Source organism: Aureobasidium subglaciale (assembly GCF_000721755.1).
Source record: "Aureobasidium subglaciale EXF-2481 unplaced genomic scaffold scaffold_52, whole genome shotgun sequence".
Taxonomy (NCBI): domain Eukaryota; kingdom Fungi; phylum Ascomycota; class Dothideomycetes; order Dothideales; family Saccotheciaceae; genus Aureobasidium; species Aureobasidium subglaciale.
This window is the reverse complement of record NW_013566943.1, coordinates 577-21,072: the sequence shown is the minus strand read 5'-3', so window position 1 is coordinate 21,072 and position 20,496 is coordinate 577. Positions and strand designations below refer to the sequence as shown.

At 51.5% G+C, this 20,496-nt stretch overlaps 9 protein-coding genes across 9 annotated transcripts; 5 read left to right on the top strand and 4 right to left on the bottom strand.

Annotated features, from left to right (window-relative positions):
* Positions 1 to 142: 142 nt before the first annotated feature.
* On the bottom strand, positions 143 to 2,771 carry AUEXF2481DRAFT_71827 (uncharacterized protein; the record flags this gene model as incomplete). Its single annotated transcript, XM_013483211.1, has 3 exons — positions 143 to 1,687; positions 1,736 to 2,655; positions 2,711 to 2,771. 3 exons carry the CDS (start codon positions 2,769 to 2,771, stop codon positions 143 to 145), a joined length of 2,526 nt encoding a protein of 841 aa, XP_013338665.1.
* A 1,774-nt stretch (positions 2,772 to 4,545) lies between these two features.
* Positions 4,546 to 6,494, bottom strand: AUEXF2481DRAFT_45351 (uncharacterized protein). The gene is made up of 7 exons (XM_013483210.1): positions 6,120 to 6,494; positions 5,810 to 5,982; positions 5,674 to 5,757; positions 5,270 to 5,618; positions 5,020 to 5,213; positions 4,763 to 4,967; positions 4,546 to 4,708 (listed from the first exon to the last, which is right to left on the bottom strand). The coding sequence occupies exons 1-7, from the start codon at positions 6,163 to 6,165 to the stop codon at positions 4,575 to 4,577; spliced, it is 1,185 nt and encodes a 394-aa protein (XP_013338664.1). The 5' UTR covers positions 6,166 to 6,494; the 3' UTR covers positions 4,546 to 4,574.
* Positions 6,495 to 8,387: 1,893 nt separating this feature from the next.
* On the top strand, positions 8,388 to 9,166 carry AUEXF2481DRAFT_45349 (uncharacterized protein). Its single transcript, XM_013483209.1, has 2 exons — positions 8,388 to 8,450; positions 8,510 to 9,166. The coding sequence occupies exon 2, from the start codon at positions 8,677 to 8,679 to the stop codon at positions 9,001 to 9,003; it is 327 nt and encodes a 108-aa protein (XP_013338663.1). The 5' UTR covers positions 8,388 to 8,450; positions 8,510 to 8,676; the 3' UTR covers positions 9,004 to 9,166.
* A 408-nt stretch (positions 9,167 to 9,574) lies between these two features.
* AUEXF2481DRAFT_45347 (uncharacterized protein) lies at positions 9,575 to 12,248 on the bottom strand. The gene has a single exon (XM_013483208.1). The coding sequence runs from the start codon at positions 11,979 to 11,981 to the stop codon at positions 9,975 to 9,977; it is 2,007 nt and encodes a 668-aa protein (XP_013338662.1). The 5' UTR covers positions 11,982 to 12,248; the 3' UTR covers positions 9,575 to 9,974.
* Positions 12,249 to 12,484: 236 nt separating this feature from the next.
* AUEXF2481DRAFT_71819 (uncharacterized protein) lies at positions 12,485 to 13,841 on the top strand (the record flags this gene model as incomplete). Its single annotated transcript, XM_013483207.1, has 2 exons — positions 12,485 to 12,942; positions 12,992 to 13,841. 2 exons carry the CDS (start codon positions 12,485 to 12,487, stop codon positions 13,839 to 13,841), a joined length of 1,308 nt encoding a protein of 435 aa, XP_013338661.1.
* A 208-nt stretch (positions 13,842 to 14,049) lies between these two features.
* On the top strand, positions 14,050 to 15,115 carry AUEXF2481DRAFT_71829 (uncharacterized protein; the record flags this gene model as incomplete). The annotated part of the gene is made up of 2 exons (XM_013483206.1): positions 14,050 to 14,909; positions 14,965 to 15,115. 2 exons carry the CDS (start codon positions 14,050 to 14,052, stop codon positions 15,113 to 15,115), a joined length of 1,011 nt encoding a protein of 336 aa, XP_013338660.1.
* A 132-nt stretch (positions 15,116 to 15,247) lies between these two features.
* Positions 15,248 to 15,592, bottom strand: AUEXF2481DRAFT_48871 (uncharacterized protein; the record flags this gene model as incomplete). The annotated part of the gene is made up of 2 exons (XM_013483205.1): positions 15,248 to 15,424; positions 15,482 to 15,592. 2 exons carry the CDS (start codon positions 15,590 to 15,592, stop codon positions 15,248 to 15,250), a joined length of 288 nt encoding a protein of 95 aa, XP_013338659.1.
* A 378-nt stretch (positions 15,593 to 15,970) lies between these two features.
* On the top strand, positions 15,971 to 16,886 carry AUEXF2481DRAFT_71839 (uncharacterized protein; the record flags this gene model as incomplete). The annotated part of the gene is made up of 2 exons (XM_013483204.1): positions 15,971 to 16,408; positions 16,467 to 16,886. Coding segments are annotated over 2 exons (858 nt in total), but the record flags the coding sequence as incomplete, so codon positions are not given.
* A 1,435-nt stretch (positions 16,887 to 18,321) lies between these two features.
* AUEXF2481DRAFT_71820 (uncharacterized protein) lies at positions 18,322 to 19,962 on the top strand (the record flags this gene model as incomplete). The annotated part of the gene is made up of 3 exons (XM_013483203.1): positions 18,322 to 18,507; positions 18,577 to 18,682; positions 18,737 to 19,962. 3 exons carry the CDS (start codon positions 18,322 to 18,324, stop codon positions 19,960 to 19,962), a joined length of 1,518 nt encoding a protein of 505 aa, XP_013338657.1.
* Positions 19,963 to 20,496: the final 534 nt, after the last annotated feature.

Genomic DNA, 20,496 nt, shown 5'->3' with positions numbered 1-20,496 from the left:
GGGGGGGGGGGTTGATAAAAAGGAAAGTGGAAACAGAAAAACAGAAAAGAAAAGAAATACTAGCTAAACCCCCTAAGCTCTCATATCGCTTCTTTTCCCGCTAAGGGAATTCATTGCACTGTAGAAAAGACCTTTGTGCCTCCTATGCAACATCATGATCCTCTTGATCCATGTTGGCATCAGCAGGTTGCTCGGCAGCAGCAATAGCAGCAGCTTCAGCAGCCTCGGCAGCCTGGGCCTCCGCCTTGACTCTCTCAGCTTCTCTAGCAATATCAGCGACTTCGATAGCCGCTTCGCCAACTACAGCTTCTTCGACAGCCATCTTGCGTCTCCACACACGAGCCCAGCGAGCACCCCACTGCTGCAACAAAGTCTGCTCAGCACTATCGCCGTCGAAGCGCTCAATCATATCGTCTTGAGCTGCATTGGCCACAGTCTCCACAGCCTCAATGATGGCATTGAACAAATCACGCATGGTTTGGCGCTCGCGGACAAGCGTCTCATCCAGCAAATTCTTCTGCTCCTCGGAAAGATCTGTTTCGTCGCGGGCGCGCACGATCTGGCGCATGCGGTTGCTGACCTTGAACATGGTAGCGGAAATCATTTCGTAGATGTGGGTTTGGGCGAGGGCGCGGCCGTGCTGGAGGTGGTCGTGCAGGGCCCATTCAATGACGCTCATGGGTGTGATGATGGTGTAGTTGAGGAGTTTGTCGATGATGTTTACGGCGGTGCCGGGGTGGTCGGCCCAGTAGTCGATGACGGATGTGATGATTTGGCGACGGGCGAGCTCGGATTCAGGGCCGATGGCGAGGAGGCGCTCCTTGCATCTTTCGATGCAGGACAGGACGTGGGAGAGCGACTTGCTACCGACGGAGCAGATGCTGGTCATGTATGCATCCGTGCTTGGTACAAGGACATCCTCGACGCCGTGTTCGCTGGCTAATGCCTGGATCTCATTGATGACTGCCTCAATCTCTTCTTCGGGAGCCTTTCTGCGGATCAATGCGTGCATGGCGTTACCTTGTTGGGCGTACGGAGTCTGCTCATTCAGATACTTGAAGTCGGGAGTGTCCTTCATCTTGCCCTCGGAGATGAGAGGGGCATAGGCCTCAGGAAGCGTCTCTCTGATACGCTTAGCAAAGGACAAACGAATTTCCTTGTCTAGCGAGCCGACGATGAAAGCCTTTCTGGGTTCGAGATCGGAACGCTCAAGGTCATCAATCCATTCAGCCCACTTCCAGCGGAACTCGAAATTGCTCAAGTGGTGGGCGAACCAGTCCATGTAACGGTATGAGAGCTCGAGATCCATGACATCGAGACTGCGGAAGAGGAAACGGATAGCTCTACCCAAACTTGGCGCAACGGCGGCGGGAGCGATCTTGCATGCCTCGGTGATGACCGAGTGGTAGTAGACGAGCTTGTGTTCCGAGGTAGGCAGGCGCAGGATCTGAGAGAAGACAGCATCGACAACCAAATCTTCGGGCTTCCAGGTCGAACGGCCTTCGGGAACATCCTTGAGCTTGTCAAAAGCGGTGGCGCGCTTGACGAAAGTGTTAGGGGCCCAGTAACAGTCGACATCGATCAGGAACTTTGCAGCAGCGTTTCGGTTGAAGTCGAGGATGTTGATAGTATCCGTGACAGCGTCTCGTAGCAGCGATGCAGCAATGTTGGAGGTGGGAGGGACAGACTGAACATGTTAGTGTTGAGTGACGATCATGGCAAGATGAACACAAACCTCTACGTCTTGGTCGGCGAAAAGCGAGAAGCAGACCTCGGGGAAGAGGGCATTGGGACCGGGGTTGACAGGGGAAGGCACAGAGAATTGGGGGAACGAGTGCTTGCTGGGAGCAGCCTGCTCGCCATTCTCTCCCTCAGCAGGAGCCGGGGCGGTGGCGCGAGTCAGGCGGGGGATACAGGCGAGCTTCCAACCCGAAGCAGCCTCAGCCTGAAGTTGAGTCTGGAGAGCACTAAGGATGCTGGGGCAGGCCATGGGCTTCTGCTCTCCCTCGGCCGCCGGGTAGGGATCAACGAGGGCCTCGAGGGCGTGTGGTGTGGATGCAACAATGTCCGTCTTCTCCAATAACTCAGCGGCGCGTTGTTCTAGTCCAGTGTCGGGTGCGGCCAGTACGTAGGGGATGGTGAAGAGAATGACCTTGACCAGTTCGAGGCCAACAGCATCGTCGGTAGAGGCAGTCTGGAGGTCAACAGCGCGATCGAAGAGCTCATCCAGAATGCCAAAAACTCCATCATCGCTGAACAGAGGTTGTAGACAGGCCAGGAAGCGCAGCAACAGCTTGACGTTGCGCCATTCTCCGGCGTCGAGGTGTCTCTGCAGGAGGATGGCAGTGCGGGCCAAAACCTCAGCGCCTGCCTCGCTCTTGTCGTTGTTTGCGCACAGGACGGAAGCTGCGACAAAGGGAATCTTGAATGGCTGCTCGAGAACCAGAGAAAGGACCAGATCGCAGTACGTCTCCTTGACGTAGTTGTCGTGGTAGTTTTCGGTGACCAGCTTTGCTATCTCCGTCACCTCGTCTTCGGGGTTGCGCATGGGCGATTCAGCCACGGCGAGAAGCTGACGGCGCAGGCGTGTTCCAGGAGGCGCATCTTCGTATCTTCTGCGTTGGGGCCTGCGATCGTAGCCACCCTCATCGTCGTCTGTAAACAAAAAAGGTTAGCTTTGCGATCCATCAGGGCCTTGTTTGGTCATTACCTCTGTTGTAGCGTCTCTTGCGGTTGTTGTAACCGCCGTTTCCTCTCCTGTCGTCGCTCATCTTGTCGGGATCGAATTCGCGTACGCGTTGATGGACAGTATCGCTAGCTATAGGGAACCTGGGAAACTTGTTGTCCGTAAAGCGCGGACCGCGGCCTCTGATTCTGGCAAGTCGTCTTGGCGCTCTTGGAGCTTCCTGTTTTGTGGAGATGGTGAGCTTCGTCAGAACACTCGCAACTTCATCTTCTTCAATCATCCGAGCTTCGCCCATTTCAACATCTTCCATGTCGACATCCTGTCTCTCCCCCTCTGTCAGCTCTTCGTAGCCAATCTTTCTACGAGCCGTCATCAACTGCCTTTCCATCTCTGTCTGTCTGGCCATGATTGTTGATCTTGGAGGTTACTGTTCAGAGATCTTCTTGTTCAATCATGAGCGAGTGTAGACGATTGATGATGAGAAAAGTAGTTGGAGGTGAGAGTTGGAAGGTAGGTAAGCAGCAGAAGTTCCTCGAAGCTAAGAGAGGAGAAAAGGAGGTAGAGAGGTCTGGTTGAGCTTGAAGGAGTAGTTATAGAAGGAAGCACTCGCTGTATGAGAGTGAGGACGAAGAGCATACAGAGTCAAGATGAGAGGCTTTGAAAGTATTTGAAGTGAGGAAATCAGGATAGCACGCATGCAGAACCTTGGTCCGTCGATAGAGAAGCGAAGACTTGATTCCCGACAAGTGACAGCGAGCTCATTGAAACAGACTTGTATCTGTGGTGATGGCTGTCGCAGTACTCCGAGTCAAGGAAGAACGATGGGTACAAGAGTATTGAACGGAATCGCTCGACCGATGGAAGATCTCTTTCGGACAGCACAGTAGGGACGGCGGGTGACAACCACTGTTCTCGATGTCAACTGTAAATGTTGTACTCGTCCAGGTATGGGGATTAGCACTCATACGATGTGCGAGTGGTAACAGTGAAAGGATCGAAAGTTGAAAGAACAAAATCAATTCTGGTCTAAAATCAGATAGCCAACTGCGAAGCAACCATTCACTTTTCGCCCATGTCTGATTGACTGTGCAAGCCTCGTAAGAGCAGATGCTCTAAACAAGAAACAGAAATCAGGTCGAGCATGATGAAAAGGAGAAACAGAAACACGAAGATAAAAGAAAATTTCCTGCGTTACTTAATCCTCATCAAAAGTGCTCTCATTTCCCTGTCCGCTGTGTCAAAGACAGAGAAAAGGGGTCACCGGTCGTTCTGCTCTCATACCATCAACTTGCTTCAACCTCCACATCATAACTTCTTTTCCTCCGACATGCTGACTCTTTCGAGCACCGCCCGCATTCCCCTGATCAGGGCGCAAAAGCAAACAACAACAAAGTCGAAAGGATCATCAATTGATTTGACCATCCATCTCTGCCTTCAGAGATGGAAACAACAAGTGTCGAATCTTTCAAGGAGAAATTCCAACCCAGAGATCTCTATCGCGCCACACTTGGAAATAAAAGGAAGAAAGAAACTTGCTCGGACCGCCCATTCAGCGGGTATAACGAAAGAAAGGAAAGGAAGGGACAAATAAGAAAGTCATCCACAGCGATGCCAGCGGCAGAAGCAGCGGGCAGCATTAGCAATAAAGCAATCACTCCTGGCGACCAGCTTTACTCGACGTCTTGTTTCTCTGTCTAAGCCTAGGCTTGTCCGCTGGACCCGTGTCGTATGCGTAGAAAGAATTTTGAGAGACTCCAGGGTAAGACGCCGGTAAAGCAGACCGCTGATGGGTCGATCGAAGGTCTTGAAAAGTTGAAAAGAGTATGCATCGCTAATTCATGACCTGTGTATAGTTTTTTTGCCGATAGTTTTTCTTTTTGTTGTTCTTTTAATCCAGTCGTGCCATCATGGCATCCTTGGTCATAGGCGTCAAGTTGTCGATATCAAGACCCTTCGCTGCCAATTGAGGACGAACGTGAGCGGGGACGAGTTGGTGGTTCATGTGGGGAGCGATTGAGAGTTCTGGTTCGTGTCAGTAGGCTTCATTGTGGGTTTACAACTTCTTGTCACACTAACCGTGGTGGTTGAAGTTGAAAAGCTCAGGCATGTCCTTGGAAGCACCTCCGGGGTGACGGGAGTCGGGGAATCGGGTGTTGGGGTCCCTCAGCTCGTCGAAGAAGGGATGAACCATGGCCTCAATGGCAGACAAACGCTGTGTCGGTGTGTATTCGAGAAGCTTGGAAATGAGATCGATGGCACTGGGGTCGGCCTTGCGGAAGACCTTGAGAGCGCGTAAGTGAGACATTCGTTCTATACGGCAAGAGAGCAATTACCTTGTTGAAGGGGTGAGGCTTGATCTGGGGGAACTTGTGTTCCATGTAGTTGGGGTTCATGGTGCGGATTTGGTCGCGAGTAGGAGTTCCCAAAACCTTGATGATCTCGACCAATTGATCGATACCCGACTCACCAGGGAACAGGGGCTGACCAAGCATGAGCTCTGCCATGACACAGCCGGTAGACCAGACATCTGTTCGCAATTCGGTCAGCTTTCAATAAATACGGAATGCTGTGTCCTGAACGTACCAATCTTTGTTGTGTAGTTGGTTGCGCCGAAGATGAGCTCGGGGGCTCTGTAGTAGCGCGAGCAAATGTACGAAACGTTGGGCTCGTTCTCGATAAGAATCTTTGCACTTCCGAAATCGCAGAGCTTGAGGATACCGCTGTTGGGGTCGAGGAGCAGATTTTGCGGCTTGATGTCTCTGTGGCAGATTCCCTGGCTGTGGATGTAGGCCAGGGAGCGGAAGAGCTGGTAGATGTAGAGCTTGACCTCGAGGATGGGCATAGTTGTCTTCATCTTATTAAAGTAGCGGGATGCGCGGTAGACAGTTTCGGGCACGAATTCGAGTACGAGATTGAGGTAGACCTCGTCCTTCTGGCGAGCCTACGTTAGTGAATTGGTCGGTGGCCTTGAGTGGTATGAGACGTACGCGATCGCCGTTGGAGTAGTAGAAGGCCTTCAACTCGACAATGTTAGGGTGTCGCACTATCCGCATGATCTGGAGCTCTCTGTTCTGCGCGGGGTCAGTGAAAGAGTCGAGATTGACGAGCTTGGGGGCGAGCGACCTTGAAACGCTTGTCCTGGAGTACACGCTTGATGGCAGCATCTTCGCCGCTGGGCGACAGCTTGGTCTGGAAAACGACACCGAAAGAACCGTTGCCGACGATCTTGCACTGGGTATACTGCATCTCTTTTGTCTCTCCAGTCAGGCCATCCTGAACCTTTTCGCGGATTACCTCTGTACATGGTTAGCACGTGCAAGGTATGAGGAACCGCCAATGGATGGAGTGAGGGCGACGGCGAGCTGTATGGCGGATGCGCGGATGGCAGCAGGGGAGGAAATGGGCAGCGCGGGGGAGGTTTGGGCATCCTTACCGCCCATGCGTAAGCTAGAGAACGCCGAAGGCCTGTTCTGCGACATGATTGCGTATGAAAGAGAGGCGTTGAAAGAATTGGAGCAGGGTCACCGAGGGGTCGGGTGGTGGACAAGGCGAGTTCGTGATGTAGCGGTGGTGGTGGTTGACGAGGTCGGAGGATGCGTCGATGCGGGCCTGTGCTCGGAGCTTGGTGTGTTGACGGGTGTTATGCAGCGATGCGCGAAGACAGCGATTGGGATCTGAGACGAGGCCGAAAGTGAAGTATACCACGCCAGGCAAAGACTACGAGAGCGAGAAATCGATGGCTACTGTGTGGGATCGAGCGTGCGGTCAGCTAAGGCGGTGGAAGTGGGTAGGGCAGGCTATGTGAGAGGGTCGAGCGAGAGTGTCGAGTGTCACCTGCGCCGCGCTTGAAACGAGGAGCACCCACTGTGCACGTGATTGCCTAACTGACAATGTCTTACCTGTAGCTAACTGGCTCTTGTTCCTGGCTGCGAGCTCCGTTCTTCAAGCAGGAGCTGGGATGGACTCGGCGATGTCTTCTAAGGGATGCTCTTTCTGTTTGTGATGGTCGAGCGGTGGTTGAAGGTCGAGGTCCTCTGCCTCTCTTGCCATTTCCCGCCAAACGTTCGTTTTGCCCATCCGCTGCGCACCGCATCCCTCACCCCGCTTTAACCCTCGCCCAATTGTCACTCATCTCATCATGGAGCTAATCCTGACCATGTACGCATGACCTGTGATCGTGCAATCGAGGCTGCCATTAATCGCACCTTTTTTCCAAATGCTTTCACGCCCGTTTGAGCCTCCAATTGGCGACCTGAATCCTCTATACAGCTTCTACGTGATCGCTCTCCTCATCTTTGTTTACCTACAACGAGTCCATTACTGCTGTCACAGCTCTGCGTCTGGCCCTCAACGGCTCCCGGCCAGGAGTTCAATCTCTGCAGTCCATGTGACTTGCTCGCTCGCTAGCGTCGGGCCCAGGCGCTTTGTACTCTCGCTGATTCGTCAGGCTACCCAGTACGCAAGTGGCTGACATGTCTGCCGGCTCCCGCAATTGACCATCTCTCCCTCTCAAGAACATGTCCGCCCAGCCTGCAGATGCATCATGATTCTGGTGACTACTGCTCTGCTTGAACCAATCTTTTCTCCTGCCCGCACCCCGCAGCCACACAGATGAAGGCGGCAGCGCCCCGTCCATGTCACTGCATCGCGTCAAGATGTTGTTAGTGAGGCAGGAATAGCCATGATGCCCTTGACTTCGTCTATTGAGCGAATGCTCGATCGCGACTGCCTCTCAGCCGAACATCACTTCACATGCTGACGATGATCCTTTGTCTGCATCACGAACTGACGCCCAAATTCGCTGGAGATTTGGCTGGTGAAACGGACAATCCTTCCGCTTTTTGTTGAAGGCAGTTCGCTGAATCAAAGTTCGCACTACACCGCAGCCGCATGCTCGTTGACTTGAGCTCTGTTGTTTTGTTCCAGAGTTTCCTTCATTTCGCCGTGTTCCGTCGCCGAGACCTACCAATCCAGTCGCTCTTATTACCATTCTGCTTGCGTTGAACATTCAGCGTTCTAACCACAGAGCCTGGATCTGCAGCAGAATATCACTGTGTTGCTCCATGTCAGAAAGTCCCACGTTCAAGAGCGGAAGCGGAGCTGCGACCCGTTCTTCTCTCTCGAACCGTTGTCATACTCCTCATGAACCACGACTGATACACAATGGCAGCCCCAGATCAACGGAACACCACACTATTTCGGGTCCACTAGCGTAATACTAATGGCTCGTCGTTGTCCATCAAAAGGCCGATTGACGACAAACAAACAGCAGCTGTCCTGATAAATTAATCACAGTGAAAACGCACGTATACGCAGCAAAGTGCTGTCAGTCTTCGGTTACAAGTCTGCTTCTGAATTGGTTGACCTCGTGGCTGTAATCGTGTGCATACCTGCAAGATGTCGATGCAAGCCGTAGTGGCCGCATCAGTCGACCTGCAGGAACATGATTGATGATCTTGCAAAGCGACCAATCCGCTGGCAGTCAGAATCTTGTCATCTAGCTCATGCGTCTGCGCTGGCTACTCTTCGGTAGTTTGCTACGAACCCCAAACCCCGCGTCCTCTCCAGAGATCGACTATCTTCTCGCTCTGGAAGTACTACCCAGAAATGTACACCTGGTCCTCGCTCAACAATATCGAGAGTCACCGATTTCTCCTGATTGATGCCGACAAGCGAGCGAAGAATACGTACAGCTCAGGCACAACCATTCACGGCAGATCTTTAAGGGTCACGGCTCTTGCATCCTCCAACGAGCTTAATATCGGTGCCTTTGCCAATCCCCCACGTCTGCTCCTCATGACTATATTGACCCGGCACCTGCAGGCGGCCGGTAATACTGTAAATCCAGCATGAAAAATCGACCTCATCCTGCATTGAAGACAACATCACGAGGCAATCCTTTTTCCGAGCCTCACCTCACCTCATATCCACCACGCCGTAATCGCTTGTGAGATTGACATGAGGAGTCACAAGAAATCACTGCTATATGCATGCAGACTCTTCGGCCACGTTCACATGTTCTGCTTTTACGGCCGGCGTTTTCTCTTTACTTCCCTGTTCTTGATGCCCGTCATCCGGTCGACCTCGTGTCGCGTGTCACTGAGTTCAAGCACGTGCTCACTATATTGGCGGTCAGTGTCTGGATTTCTCTATACCGTACGTATAAGCACAGCCTTCAGGTGTCACAACAGTCTGGGCATGACAGAAGGGGCCTATCTGCCCAGCCTGTGGCACCTGCTTTTTGTCTTAGCCCCCGCAACCACATGTCCTTATTCCCAGAACTGCGAGAGGGCCGCCAGTCACTCTCTTATCTGTGAGAGGGAATTGTATCTCACGGCCAGTCTCTTTCTACCACGAGCAGTAGCAATTGCAGTTTCTTGGGAATCTTTGCCATCACGAATCACTTGATCCTATTCCACAAGCAATTTGGTCTACGACACGCCCATCCTACTCATTATAGTCATATCTCCAGAAATTCTTTAATTCACAACTTCTCGTTCGTGTTTTCTCTCTCTCTCATTCTGACATCCTATGTTATATGTTCTTCAATACCGAACATAGAAATATACCATAATATACAACCATTGGACCTGAATATCAACATCACCAGCTCAGAGCTCCCCATCAAAGTCCGTCGGATCCTTGTACTCGACCGAAAAATGATCCAACCGGCAAAACCCCAATCGAACAACAGAAACAATGCGCACCCACCACCCATACGGTCGGCCTCTTCCAAAGAAAAAACCGTGGGTCCTTTTATATAAAACCTCGCAAAACACATCACACACCAGTGACGTAGAATAAAAATGATTTTAAACGCGGCTTTTTTCTTGTCTTTGTTTTGACAAAAACCCCCATCAGGGTTCTCAAAAAAAAAAAAAAGGAAGCGAAATATCACAATCGGTCCCCCGAGAGGTAACAAGTGAAAAGCACCTTTCCCTCAGCAAAGAGGCATGATTTGACGGTGGTAAGAAACAGTGAGTGTTTGTTGTCATTTCCCCGCTATCAAAGAGACAAGGTTTTTTTTTTATCTAAGTGTTCACTTTGTACTTCTTTCGGAAAAGAGAGATTTGCTGGTCAGCAGCATCACATATTTTCAAGGCCCGACTGCTGACTTCTCAGTAAACCTCTCAGACGCGAGAGAGAAAGTGACAGTAGACTCGTGTGTTGTCTCTGGGTTTCTATCACAGACTCTCGGAGCGGGATAGACTCATCTCATCCCAATCATGGTGAGCTTATCCCCTCTTCGCAGTCAAGTGAATGCTTCTACTTTTCTTCTTTCCCTCCTTCATTTGAGCATGGCGACTCCCTCCTGTGTGCCGAATACACGTAACTTGTTACCATACACCTTCCAGAAATCTGATGTGAAAGCAGGCATCACAGTGCCAACCTCAGCTTCACGCGCCTTCCAAGCATCGTTTTGTGCCAGTACAGGGATACCGTCCCATGACGTGCCGACTCGAGGGTCAGAGATACCATCTGTATCTGCGACGACGGGATCGGATGCGTGTGCGTCGTCCGAGGGCAGAGCGTCAAACTCTAGCACCTCTTCTGGTGTCGTCACGTCTTCGGATTCGGAAACGTCGACGGTGTCTTGGAGTGAGTCAAAGGCTGTGGCATGGGCGAAGCGACCTCCTTGATGTGCTTGAGGTGCGGCGGTCGCGGTCTTTGCCTTGCTCCTCTTCTTCTTTTTGTTCTTCTTTGACTTTTTGCTTGTTGTACCCGACTCGTTCTCCGTGACTTCCAGTTCGGCAGTCTGCTCTGCAAGTGTGTCTTCTGTTGTTGAGATGGTGGATTCTCTTTCTGTTTGTACGCTGTTCTCATCCGGTGACTTGGTTTGCCCCAATACTTTGAACGGCCCTGCGAGAAGGCCCTTGACACTATCGATGGCTGTTCCGATAACGGAAGACACATTACTCTCAGAGAGCTGGACACCGCCACCGTCAAAGTCAGGTGGTGTGGGTGGGGTTGTGTTTTGCTGCTCGTCGTGGTCATGGCTTCCTGCAAGTTCGAGCTTGGCTGAGAGACGCACGGCAACTTCGGCTGTGAGCATACTGTCGTAACCAGCTTCGTGGAACGCTGTAGTGTCGGTATACTTGTTGTACTGTTCGTGAGTGATGACATTGGGCTTCTGTTGTTGTGAGAGCTTGTATGCTATCTGTTCAAGCGATGACTGAGGGTTGATGTCTCCGCAGTTGTGTGTTGCCATGTACTTTGTATCGACAATAATGGGGAACAGCTCATGAATCAGGGAGCCAAACTCCTCGACAGTGTCCGGCAACGCACCAATAAAGGTTCTGTAAAAGTAGATGAGATCGAGGAAAAGGTTGTGACCAAACAGAGCAGTCTTCTTATTGCGAATCATGTGCTTAGCACGACTGAAGCGCGACCTGAGGGCATCTAAGTCGACAAATGCGGGAACGCCTCCGGGAGTTTGGGCAAAAGATCTGACATCAATGCCTTCTGGAGGGTTTCCGCAAAGAGCCTCCACGATCCACCTGAAGCCAGTCTGACGAACAATTCGTTCCTGTACTTCTCTTTTACGCTGAGCCTTGATGTACTCTTCACGCTCGGGGTCAAGTCTGGAAACGCGTACAAGGCCTTTGTTGGGAATGCTGACGAGATCCGAGTACTCTGCACGAATAATCTGATGTACTAGTCGTCTTTCGAAGCGATTCAGCTCAGGGTTGGCATCTCCGTTGGACTCAAGGGGAGCGATGACGACAGAATGGGCACTCGGCTGGCCAGTCTTCAACCAGTCATCGACCTCTGAACGGACTCTACGAAGAAACTCCAGAGCTTGAACGTCCTCGGGCTTGATTTCTATATCGGTGAACGACGACTTGTCGTCCCTCGCAGCAGCTCTGTCTCCTGCGATTTGAGCCTCGTCTCTGGAAAGGTAAGGAACTCCAGATGTAAAGGGAAGATCGAACTTGAAGCCGACGCCGAGCAGGAATTCGGCGGCTCCGCTGTGAAAGGAAAAAGTGCGATCGACATCTAGACGCTCCTCAATGATGGGACTGAGGTTGAAGTTGAAAGGTTTGCAGACATAAGCATTCTGGAGCACATCGTCCTCAACGCATGTGATACCGATCTGCAAGATCTGAAATTGCTCAGCAGCTCTCTTGGTTTCGAGGTAGCGTTCTTGCAGTGAAGGCTTGCCCGGTTTCTCCTTTGCTTGTCCCTTGACAGGCACACCTGAGAGCTCAAGATCGAAAGACACGAAGTGTGCTTCTGCAATGGCTTCGAGAACGTCAAGAAGACGAGTAGGGAAAGAGATCTTGTCTATATCCATGTTGAAGAATGATGAATGATCTGAGCAAAGGGCATGCAAGATCTGAAGTAGAAAAGGTAGGAGCAAGCCAGAGCAAATTGGTGTGTTGGTGACGAATGGAAGAGACAATCAGCAGTGAGGCAAACAGAGACCTACCGCGCTAAGTCAATCGTTTCGGCGCGAGAAGCTCTGAATACAGAGCAGATACCTCGTAGACTATGCCGTTATCTATGCTCACTATACAGCGTGTCGATGATAGAGATGTGGAGGCGCGAGAAAGAGCCTCGCAGACGGGCTGTATCACATGAATGATGCACATGATGATGGTGGAGCGCGTTGGTATGAGGAGGCCCGAGCGTCGGCGTTCTCTCATTGGACCTCGGCCTAAAAGCCGGTGAGGGAGGAATGACCGGGGGTGGGTGAGGATAACAAGATGATGGATAGCCGACCAAGGGGAAAGAGGGTTTCTCTGCTCAAGGACGAAGGCATCGAGCGACATGACCACCGCTTCGACGGCATCAACCATGTCGTATGAGGATTCGCTCTCGTCGCAATATCTGACGTCGTCCATCTCATCGCTGTCGTCGGCGCGCGCCCAGTCATCCCAGATAGCCAGGACCTACCGCCAGGCTGCTCAATTGTTTCTGACCCGCAGACTCTACGAAGCCTTGTCTACCATTGATCCCATCATCTCGCCAGAGGCTCCCGACTCGCCTCTGCAACAGCATGACCAGAGCACAAGCAATGCCGCGCCAGTCGCATTTGCGTCCAAAACAACCAGAGTCAAAGTGTGGAGCTTCTACTTGACATTGCTCAATGCTATCATAGAACTGGGTCCGGAAGAAGGCAAGCTAGTCTTTGGAAGTACCAAGTGGAGAGAATTGGCCGCCTATGCTCGCCAGGGCACTATCTGGGACCTCGTCGTCAACCAAGGCTACCAAGGAAACGAAGGTGTAGTAGATGGCGAGGTTGTCGTCAACCTGTAAGCAACTCCGAAGCTGTAAATGTGTCCGACTTCTGACATATGCCAGTGCCACACTACTTCTAGCACACATGCCGTCGCAGAAGCTGAACCAACAGCGCCTTGAATCATACCTGTCTGCCCTCTCCAACCCCACCTTTGACATTGCTGCCCACATCGAAGGCTCTCGCCAGTCAGCCCGTAATTCTGCCCACTCCAATGGAACGAGCACTCCTCGCGATTTGAATATCCGTCTTAAGCTTCTCGAGCTCTACACCCTCCACGTTCTGCCCCAAAATGACGAATGGGACTACGCCCGGGACTTTATTGGTATGAGCGAGGTTCTGGATGATGAGAGAAGAGATGCTTTCCTGCAAGCACTGCACACATTGAAAGAGGAGAAGGCGCTTGACGCTATCAGGGAGAAGGAGCTGCAGCGTCGTCAAGATGAAGAGATGCAACAAAGACGCATGGAAGAGGAAAGACGACAGAGAGAGGCCGCCAAAGCAGAACAGGAGAAGAGACGTCGCGAGACCGAGGAGAGGCCACGCACGGCTGGCTCGGGCTCCGGCTCGGGCTCGCAGAATAGGACGCCTTCCACCTCCAGCAACCATAGAGCTGGACAGGCAAACAGAAACCTACCTGCATCGAAAGCGAAGCCTGCTCAGAAGAAACCAGCACCTCCTTCACCACGCGTTTATCGCTCTTTCTTTGCATCTATGCAAGCGGCCATACTGAACGCTAGGAAGTCTGTCATGCAGAATCCCATAGTGTTGCTTCGCTTTGTCCTCTTTCTACTAGCTTTCACCTTGGCCTTTGGACGCCGAGATGTTAGAGATAGAATCAGGCGAAGCTTCCAGAGCGGCTTGAATAAAGTCAAGTCGACTGTTGGAATGGGTGTCAAGGTTTCCTACATCTGAGATATATTTCTATAGCAACTAATCGAGCGTCCCTTGACCACGTTCCTCCAGGGGACGCATGATAGCTAAAGTACATTGATGGTCTTGGCGTGGATTTGTTTGGCGCTAGAGCATCACGAGCACTTTTTTGTAGCGCGTACAGACGTGTTGTTGACTTGTCCCTCGACCGTCCTGTCTCCCACGGTATTGAGCGTGAATGCGAGACATCATGTCCAAAGTAACGCTCGCTCTCGTTGCCGCAGGCGGCGCCGCGTTCGGAGCCGCAACAACAGCCGCCCTGTTTCCGCGCAAGACGGCGAGCCCGGTCAACACTCCCGCCGCCGTGCCATTTCCCCCTCCTGCCAACGCGCCCTTGGCTGTAGGCAAGCCCGCGGGTGTCCAGGAAGCTCTGGCTGCTGCTGCTAGACCAGTCGATCCCAATGGACTCTACCAATATGGATTCCCTGGCCCTGTGTCCGACTTGAGAGCCGCCGCGTCCTTGACCTCCGCGTACGATCGTAGAACGAGAAACCCTGCCTGGGTCGTCGAGCACATCACTCCTGCTTCTCTCAAGAACAGCAATGCAGACCGCAAGCACTCTGTCTTTGTCGAGGACGAAGGCATCCCCGAGAAGTTCCGTGCTAAGCTGAAGGACTACTTCCGCAGTGGCTACGACAGAGGCCACCAGGTTCCTGCTGCCGATGCCAAGTGGTCGCAGCAAGCCATGGACGATACCTTTGCGCTGAGCAACATGTGCCCTCAGGTTGGCGAGGGCTTCAACAGAGACTACTGGGCTCACTTTGAGGACTTTTGCCGTCGTCTCACTGGACGTTACCCTTCGGTCCGCATTGTGACTGGACCTCTGTATCTCCCGAAGAAGGAGGCAGATGGAAAGTGGAGAGTGAGCTACGAGGTCATTGGCAACCCTCCCAATGTTGCTGTTCCTACACATTTCTACAAGGTCATCTTTGCCGAGGATGGGAAGATTGGCGGTAATGTCGCACTGGGTGCTTTTGTCTTGCCCAACGCTAGAATCGCAAACGACAAGCCCCTGCAGGACTTTGAGGTGCCTCTTGAGGCTGTAGAGAGGTAACGTTTTTTTCCGGAAGTATGCAGACTGAACTTGAGCTGACCAGAAACATAGAGCATCCGGCCTCGAATTCGCAAACCTCCTGCCTCCGGCTCAGAGAAAGTCGCTGTGCAAGGAGATCAAGTGCTCCATCATTGTCAAGGATTACTCGCAGAGACAAAAGACATTGGCCAATCCTCCCCCGCCTCCAAAGGCAAACTTATGATGAAATTCGAGAAATTGCTCTCGATAATATACAATTATTTGGACCCGCATCTTTCATGTGTATATCGTACAATTGGTCCCTTGGTCCCGTCCCTCTCTTTGTTGTGTTCCTTTGCGTCGTGGAAAAGGCGGTTTACATGAGGCCTCCAGCACCAGCTTCTCTCTGAATGCGGTTGATGTATTGCTTGGAGACGACGTTCCATGCCGACATGTACTTCTCCATGCATTGGGAGTAGCAGGTAGACTCGCCCGAGGATAGGGAAGCACCGGGCTTGGGGATGCAGCGCTCGAAGCAGTGTTCGTTGAGTTTCTAATGCGCTGTGGTCAGCCGTCTGCGGAAAGGTGAAAAGCGGAATTCGATGTGTACCTCGACCAGCTGTCTTGCGTTTGCGACGGCGGCTTCCTGTGCGACTTGTTGCTTGATGGCCTGAGTCTGGCTGGCGCTCGTGGGAGCAGATGATCCTCCGAGGAAAGACATGATGTGTGTGGATTGAGTTGCAATTAGATGCAGCGAGTACAAAAGTTGATATGCACGTCATGCTTCGAGGCCTCTGGGGCGCGCTCGTGTTTGAACTGTTTGGCTTTGCGGAGCTCTAGATGACACGAAACTCCCCCCCCCTTAGCGCTTGGAAATAGAACAGATCGCTATTCTCAATCTTCCAATAGGCCAAGGGTGCCGTTTGTTACTCTTGTCGCATTTCTCTCGTCATGCGATTCTTGTCTCTCGTCGGAGCCGTTGCGGCAACATTGCTGGCTGGCGTGAATGCCCAGGACTCTTCTGATGTCAAGAGCATTCCCGTATGAACATGCGACCACCCACTGAGATGCTTGGACATGTTTCTGACCCTTTGCGCAGCTTCGTACGCATTCTTTGGTGCAGCCTTACCTCGACTCGGATCTCCAGAGCAGATGGTGGGACTTTGGCGGCGACACCATCATCCGCGCCGACAAGCACATTCGTCTTTCCTCGGATCGTCCTTCACAGTCCGGCTGGATCTACTCGAGAGTCCCTTTGACCGCTACCAACTGGGAGATTGAGGTTGAATTCGACATCAACGGCCAGGGCAACCTCTTTGGTGATGGTTTTGCCATGTGGGTGACCACGGATAGAGCGCAACAAGGTCCCGTCTTTGGCAACAAGGACCTGTTTGAGGGACTGGGTATCTTCTTCGACACATACAAGAACAACAGACCCGGTGTTGTTTTCCCTTATGTCATGGCTATGCTCGGCGACGGCCACACTGCCTACGACCAGGCCCACGACGGCAAGGCCAACGAGCTCGCTGGCTGCTCGGTACGCACGCTATCATACACACATCTCTCTCCCCGAATCAGACTGACATCCATCCTAGGCACGCGGTCTCCGCAACGCAAACATTCCCACCAAGGCTCGCGTAACCTACTTCCAGGAGAAGTCGCTCCGCCTCGAGTTGATGTACAAGAAAGAAGACGAATGGACCCCTTGTTTCGAAGTCCCCGGTGTCAAGCTCCCCGGCGTTACCTACCTCGGTTTCTCCGCCGAGACTGGTGAGCTCTCAGATAACCACGACATTGTCAAGGTCGAGACCAAGAATTTGTACAGCCCGAGCGGCGCTGCTGGTACACCAAAGGACTACAGCAAGAATGCATATAGACCGAACCAATACACGAAGAAGGAGGGTGGTGGTTGGGGCTGGTTCTTCCTCAAGTTTGTTCTTTTCGGCTTGGCCGTGACTGGAGCTTATGTTGGATACACCATGTTCCGCGCAAACAGAAGACGAGACAGATTTTGAGAGACGTCATTCCATGTCCATTTTCTTCCGTCACCAGAAACGAAAGAAACAGCATTACAAAAAGCCAGGCTTGCTGGATTGTGTGTGGAAAGACGATAGCAAGAAAAAGCGTTTACATATATTCTTCATACCATCCGTCCTCCATCAACCACCCAGGTCTTGATTTTTTTTGTGTCCTCAGATTTGAGTCTCTCCAATGTTCTCACAGTGACAACCACAGATCTCGATGGTTTGAAGAACGAGCGGGCTGCCATGTCAACTTTGGCTTTTGTATGATCATCACCGGACGACTTGGGTTCCCTTCTTTCCTCGACCTTGATCCTCATCCCTTCCCCATTCTCCGTCCAAGTCTTTTTTTTTTTCTCTCGTTGCAAACAAATTCCTCCTCTTTTTACTTCCGAGACCTGACTTTTAATGAAAAAGGAGGGAAACCTTTTGCAAAGATCATGCCAGTTCCAAAAGGGAGGGGGGGATGAAAGCAAGCAAAAAGACGGAGCCAGCGCTTCCGATTGAAAACTATCTTGTGTTTTTCATCCTCATTGCCAGTCCTTTGACAAATCCTCTCTGCTCATAAAGAACAGTGAGGTGTCAAGGACTTTGTTTTGGCTCGAGCGAGAAATTATGTATCGTCAAGCAGCGCCTTGGGATGCTAAACACATCTTTTTGTTTGCCCACTCATCCTCCCCCATTCCTCTTCAGCATAATTCTAACCAAAAGGCTTCCCACAAGTTCAAAAAGAAGAAGAAGATCCAGATGGCAAAAGAAAGAGCAAAGAATCGTTGAACAGAAGAAAAAAAAAACACAGTGAAAAAGAAGTGAACGAGGGGGAGAAGCTGAGGCAGATTGAGAGAAAGATTGAAGGGAAAAAGGTAAACTTGCACGATGAAATGGGCGGGAGATGCGATATGCGTTTTGTTAAACCCCTACGATCTCTGTTCTTTTCGTTCAGTCATGTGAGCGAGCGAGCTTGACACGTTCGCCTCGGTGGACCCGAGGATACGGCATGCTGCATGGCTTCTTTAGGGGACTGTGATGTGTGATTGTTTCTCGGCATTGGGGAGTTGTTTTCGCATGCTAATGTTTCGCGACATCATTAGTACAATACTTTGATCAAAGATAACAGTGAGAGGGAAATCGAGAATTTACCGCTTCTGTGCCGAAATTCTGTGTAGAGGTTCCACCTGGAGTAGTTTGGGTAGAGGTAGAGAGGACTCGATGATGTGAGGATCTTATCAGCCCCTTTGCGCGTGTGGTGCGCCACATCTCCCATGTGACTCGAGACGCATCAGCCACAGGAAACAAGCCACATTTTCTCGAATATCGACGTCAATCTTGCTTTCACGTGCTTTTGTGTCACTTTTTTCTTCTAGTATTCTTTCCAGATATATTTTTCTACACAGTCCGCCTTGAAAGAAGAAGGTAAGGCGTGTCAAGGATGTCGTCGACATGGATCGATCAAGTCAGATCATCGCATAATCTGCAATTGGCAGCTACAGCAGTCGCCTCTGGCTTGTTAGTGGGAAGTGCCATCCTAGGACTTCAAAAGGCGAAGCAGCAACATCGAGTTTCTGATCTCAAAAGTTCAATTCCTGATCTTGACAAGGATGAGAATGTTGTAAAGGTAGGTTTTCGTGCGCTCATGATGGTTTTATTTTGGAGTTGGGGAATGTTTTATTGACTAGGATGATAGATTAACGATTTCGGTGGTGCTATGCAAGATGCTTCGAGATCGACGAAGGAGGATGAGAGAAGTGCTGCTCTTGCTGCGAGGGCGCGTTTGGGAGATTATGATGAAGGTCGGTCTCTACCTTGGAATGATTTACAAGCATGATTCTGACAGCATGTGGTAGAACTGATCCTCGAACAATTGGCTCGTAACCGTGTCTTCCTCACTGATGACGGCTTGAAGAAGCTACGCAATGCTTTCATCATCATTGTTGGAGTCGGCGGTGTTGGCTCTCACGCCGCAGCCGCTCTTGCCAGATCTGGAGCTGGAAAACTACGAATCATCGATTTCGACCAAGTCACTCTTTCGTCCTTGAACAGACACGCTGTAGCCACACTCGCAGATGTAGGAACACCAAAGGTTCACTGTTTGCGTAAGCGTCTGGAGCAAATCACCCCCTGGACACACTTTGACTGCAGAAACGAACTCTTCGTCGGCTCAACAGCAGAAGCGCAATTAGCCCCGTGGGCAGATGGTCACAAGCCCGACTTTGTCATTGATGCCATTGACAACATCGACAGCAAAGTCGACTTGCTAGCTTACTGCCACAAGCACAACATCAAAGTCATTTCCTCCATGGGCGCAGGTTGCAAATCCGACCCAACCCGCGTCTTCCTCGGCGACATCTCCACCAGCACAGACGATCCTCTGTCCCGCTCTACAAGACGCAGACTACGTGCAAAGGGCGTCAAAGACGGCATCCCAGTCGTCTTCTCCAGCGAAAAGACCGCACCTGGAAAAGCACAACTCCTACCTCTTTCCGACGAAGAACACGCAAAAGGCAGTGTAGGCGAACTCGGCGTCCTCCCAGAATTCAGAGTCAGAATCCTACCTGTTCTAGGCACCATGCCAGCCATCTTCGGTCTCTGCGTTGCAAATCACGTCATGCTGGCCATCAGTGGCTACCCCCACGAATACCTCCCTTCAAAGTCAAGAGACAAGATGTACGACGGCATCTTGGCCAGTCTGCAAGGCTCCGAAGAACGCGTAGCCCGCCACCTTTCCCAAGACCCCCTCGGTCTCCGCATTCCCATAACTGCAGAAGACGTCGGCTACGTGGTGGAAGAAGTCTACCGTGGACGTAGTGTCATCTCTGGTCTAGCCAGCCGTCTCGCACTGACCCGCTGGCGAAAGCCCGAAGCTGGCTTTGTGGATACGAGTATTGCAGGGCAAAAGAGTTCGAATATCCAAATCAAGGATTTGGTGTGTATGACAAAGGATGAAGTTGTTCAGCATGAGAAGTTGGTTCTTAAGGGAGACAAGACTCCTGAGGAGGTTTATGATGTCAAGGTTGTGAAGTTGGTGGAGGAGAGGATGAAGGAGGAGGCAAAGTACCGCGATTTGAGATAGAGAGGAGACGTACTAACATATATGTGCTGCTAGAATACAACGATCTTCGCTTGTTAAATGTCTTTCCTTTCGCGTGTTGTCCTGGCGTGCTGTTGGGTGAATGTCGAGGCCGAAATCACCGAAACTTCATTCTCGGTGATTTGTTCGCAGGTAACAACAATGGTCTCATGTCAACTCACAACACTCGCGCAGAGCATGAAGCCACTTTCCCATCCATTGTGTAAACATAGAAAGCACCCATTCTCGCATGAGGATATGATAACACGACATCATTTTCGCGCCAGGGTCGCACTCTCAGCTGATGTATATCTAAACACAACAAACTCCATCCTGCAACCGCATCCTCCATCTGACAACCTTCCACAACCCATCTACGACGAACCCACGTGTCTCTCACAAACTCCCAGCAAATCATCGTTGTCGATAAATCCTGCCCCTTATCCACCACCTCCAACAACTTCCCAAGCTCCATCGAAAGTTGAAACTCATCCCCAACTCACCCCCATCGCCAATTCGCCCCTCATACAGCATCCC

Excerpts from the sequence above, each read along its gene's own strand:
- AUEXF2481DRAFT_45351 (XM_013483210.1), bottom strand. The coding sequence starts at position 6,165 with ATGTCGCAGAACAGGCCTTCGGCGTTCTCTAGCTTACGCATGGGCG. Across the intron at positions 5,619-5,673 it reads ACTACTCCAACGGCGATCGC|AAGGACGAGGTCTACCTCAA; the intron begins GTACGTCTCATA and ends TAGGCTCGCCAG. Across the intron at positions 4,709-4,762 it reads TTTCAACTTCAACCACCACG|AACTCTCAATCGCTCCCCAC; the intron begins GTTAGTGTGACA and ends GACACGAACCAG.
- AUEXF2481DRAFT_45349 (XM_013483209.1), top strand. The coding sequence starts at position 8,677 with ATGCAGACTCTTCGGCCACGTTCACATGTTCTGCTTTTACGGCCGGCG.
- AUEXF2481DRAFT_45347 (XM_013483208.1), bottom strand. The coding sequence starts at position 11,981 with ATGGATATAGACAAGATCTCTTTCCCTACTCGTCTTCTTGACGTTCTC.